Here is a 2,127-nt window from a genome sequence, read left to right as displayed (position 1 = left end):
GGAATCCAGCTGTGGTAATATCACTGCCTTCACATGAGAAACCAAGAATCCACCATGACATTGCAGGGTTGAAAATATAAAAAGAAGGGATGAAAAACAGGAATATTACCAAACATTTTTTGAAGGGTTACAGCCTTGTATTGCTGCTTATATTGATCAACTGATTTAATTGTTTTTGTTGATTTGAATTGCGTACGTTCCATTGAAAACCATTTAGGGCTTCAGTAAAGATGGTAAGTACATTAGAACTCTTAACTCTTAATTTGATTCCGGCACGTGCATGTTATAAAAACTCCACGTCCATGTGTGCGTGCTGGGAAATCTACCCCTAAATGAAGGAATTTTTTTGTCATATAGGGAAAGAAAGCAAACAATAAAACTATGGAACTTCTGGTTAAAACTCCTTCCAGACCCAAATATGATGGGATTGAATTCACGGATCATTACTTACCAAATGCAATCTCACTCAACTAAAATGCCCAGTGGTACAACTAGTTTACAAGGACTGATCCAGCTTACTGTAAGAGGTATAAAGTGGATAGAATGATCTCCTACTACAGTAGATTTAATGGTTACTCCCATGGTAAAGGACTGTTTCCTCTGAATGAACTTAACATTCTTTTTAATTTTATTAGCTGACCCTCCTTCCTCAGTCTCAAATAGTCTCTTACTACTTACTGATAAAGCCCACTAACCATTTCCAACAACTTACTCACCCATGCATTATTCACAGGTGGACGTCTTGAAGCCATGGAGAAAAACACCACCACCATTATGACTGAGTTTGTATTACTGGGGTTCCACTTCAGTCATTCTCAGCAGATCCTGTTCTTCATGGGACTCCTTATCATGTACATTTTAACCATCGTGTCCAATATCCTCATCATTGCAGTGGTGAAGGAGGACCCCCATCTCCACAAACCCATGTACTTCTTCCTCGCCAATTTCTCCTTCCTGGAGATCTGTTACATCACAACCACATTGCCTAAAATTCTGAAAGATAGCCTGAGCAAGAAAAAGACCATTTCAGTTGCTGGTTGCTTTGTCCAATTTTATTTCTTCTTTGACTTTGCAGCCACAGAGCACTTCCTTCTCATGGTCATGGCCTATGACCGCTATGTAGCCATCTGCAGTCCTTTGAGATATTCAAACATCATGACTGAAAAAGTATGCATCAGGATGACTTTAGGGTGCTGGATTATGGCCACTTTAATTGTATTGTTGCCAGTCATCAGTTTGTCAAGGATGAGATTCTGTGGCTCTCTTGAGATTGATCATATATTCTGTGATTTTCTACCTCTGATGAAACTTGCCTGCATCAAAGGCTCAATTACAGAAAACAGTTTTCTCATTCTTTCCTGGTTTGTAGCTCTGGGCTGCTTTAGTTTCATATTGACGTCTTATGGCCACATCATCGCCACTGTACTGAAGATGTCCTCTACCATAGGGCAGAGCAAGGCCTTTGCCACCTGTATTTCCCATCTCTTGGTGGTCTTTATCTTCTATGGGACTGTCATTTTCATGTATATAAGGCCCCCAGGTAATTATTCCTACAACCTGGAGAAAGAGGTATCCCTTTGCTATATAGTGGTGACTCCATTATTGAATCCCATGATCTACAGTCTCAGAAACAATGAGATGAGGGAGGCTTTGGCCAAAGCAGTAAATAAATGCTTGACAAGAAATCCAGGAATCCAGAGCCTAGCTTCTTAGTAGTCAGATGTTATACTACAAATTCTGCAGCAATTTAAAATGCCCAGCTGGTAATAATCATCTTTGAGGCCAAGACACTAACCTGTGAACCACCTCCAAAATGTGATTCTAGGTGACAAAACATAACATGCATAATCCAATTTTGCAAGTTTTTACACACATTGCAATATGCAGTAATTATGCAAATCAGTATTTAGATGAAGAATCATGTGAATCAGCTCATTTTCTATTTTTTTCATAACACAATTATGTTCATATAGTCGCACAAAGCAGGAATTTTCCACAAAACTTAATTATATCTGTTGATATGTTTGTACTTTTGCTCTCTGGCTAGCCTTGCCAGAGGCTGTGGTTATCTTTTTTCTTTTATTGCTCTGCTTAGTTTTAACCTTGCTGTCTAAAGATTGTCATGAG

General features: G+C 39.0%; 1 protein-coding gene across 1 annotated transcript; it reads left to right on the top strand.

Annotated features, from left to right (window-relative positions):
* The first annotated feature begins 750 nt into the window (after positions 1 to 750).
* LOC115078605 (olfactory receptor 11G2-like) lies at positions 751 to 1,713 on the top strand. Its single transcript, XM_029581535.1, has one exon. The coding sequence runs from the start codon at positions 751 to 753 to the stop codon at positions 1,711 to 1,713; it is 963 nt and encodes a 320-aa protein (XP_029437395.1).
* Positions 1,714 to 2,127: the final 414 nt, after the last annotated feature.

This window comes from Rhinatrema bivittatum, chromosome 16, assembly GCF_901001135.1.
Source record: "Rhinatrema bivittatum chromosome 16, aRhiBiv1.1, whole genome shotgun sequence".
NCBI lineage: Eukaryota > Metazoa > Chordata > Amphibia > Gymnophiona > Rhinatrematidae > Rhinatrema > Rhinatrema bivittatum.
The sequence above is the reverse complement of the archived record's forward strand: the minus strand, read 5'-3'. Positions and strand labels throughout refer to the sequence as shown.

Bases quoted from the DNA above. Each gene is read 5' to 3' on its own strand.
- LOC115078605 (XM_029581535.1), top strand. From the start codon at position 751: ATGGAGAAAAACACCACCACCATTATGACTGAGTTTGTATTACTGGGG.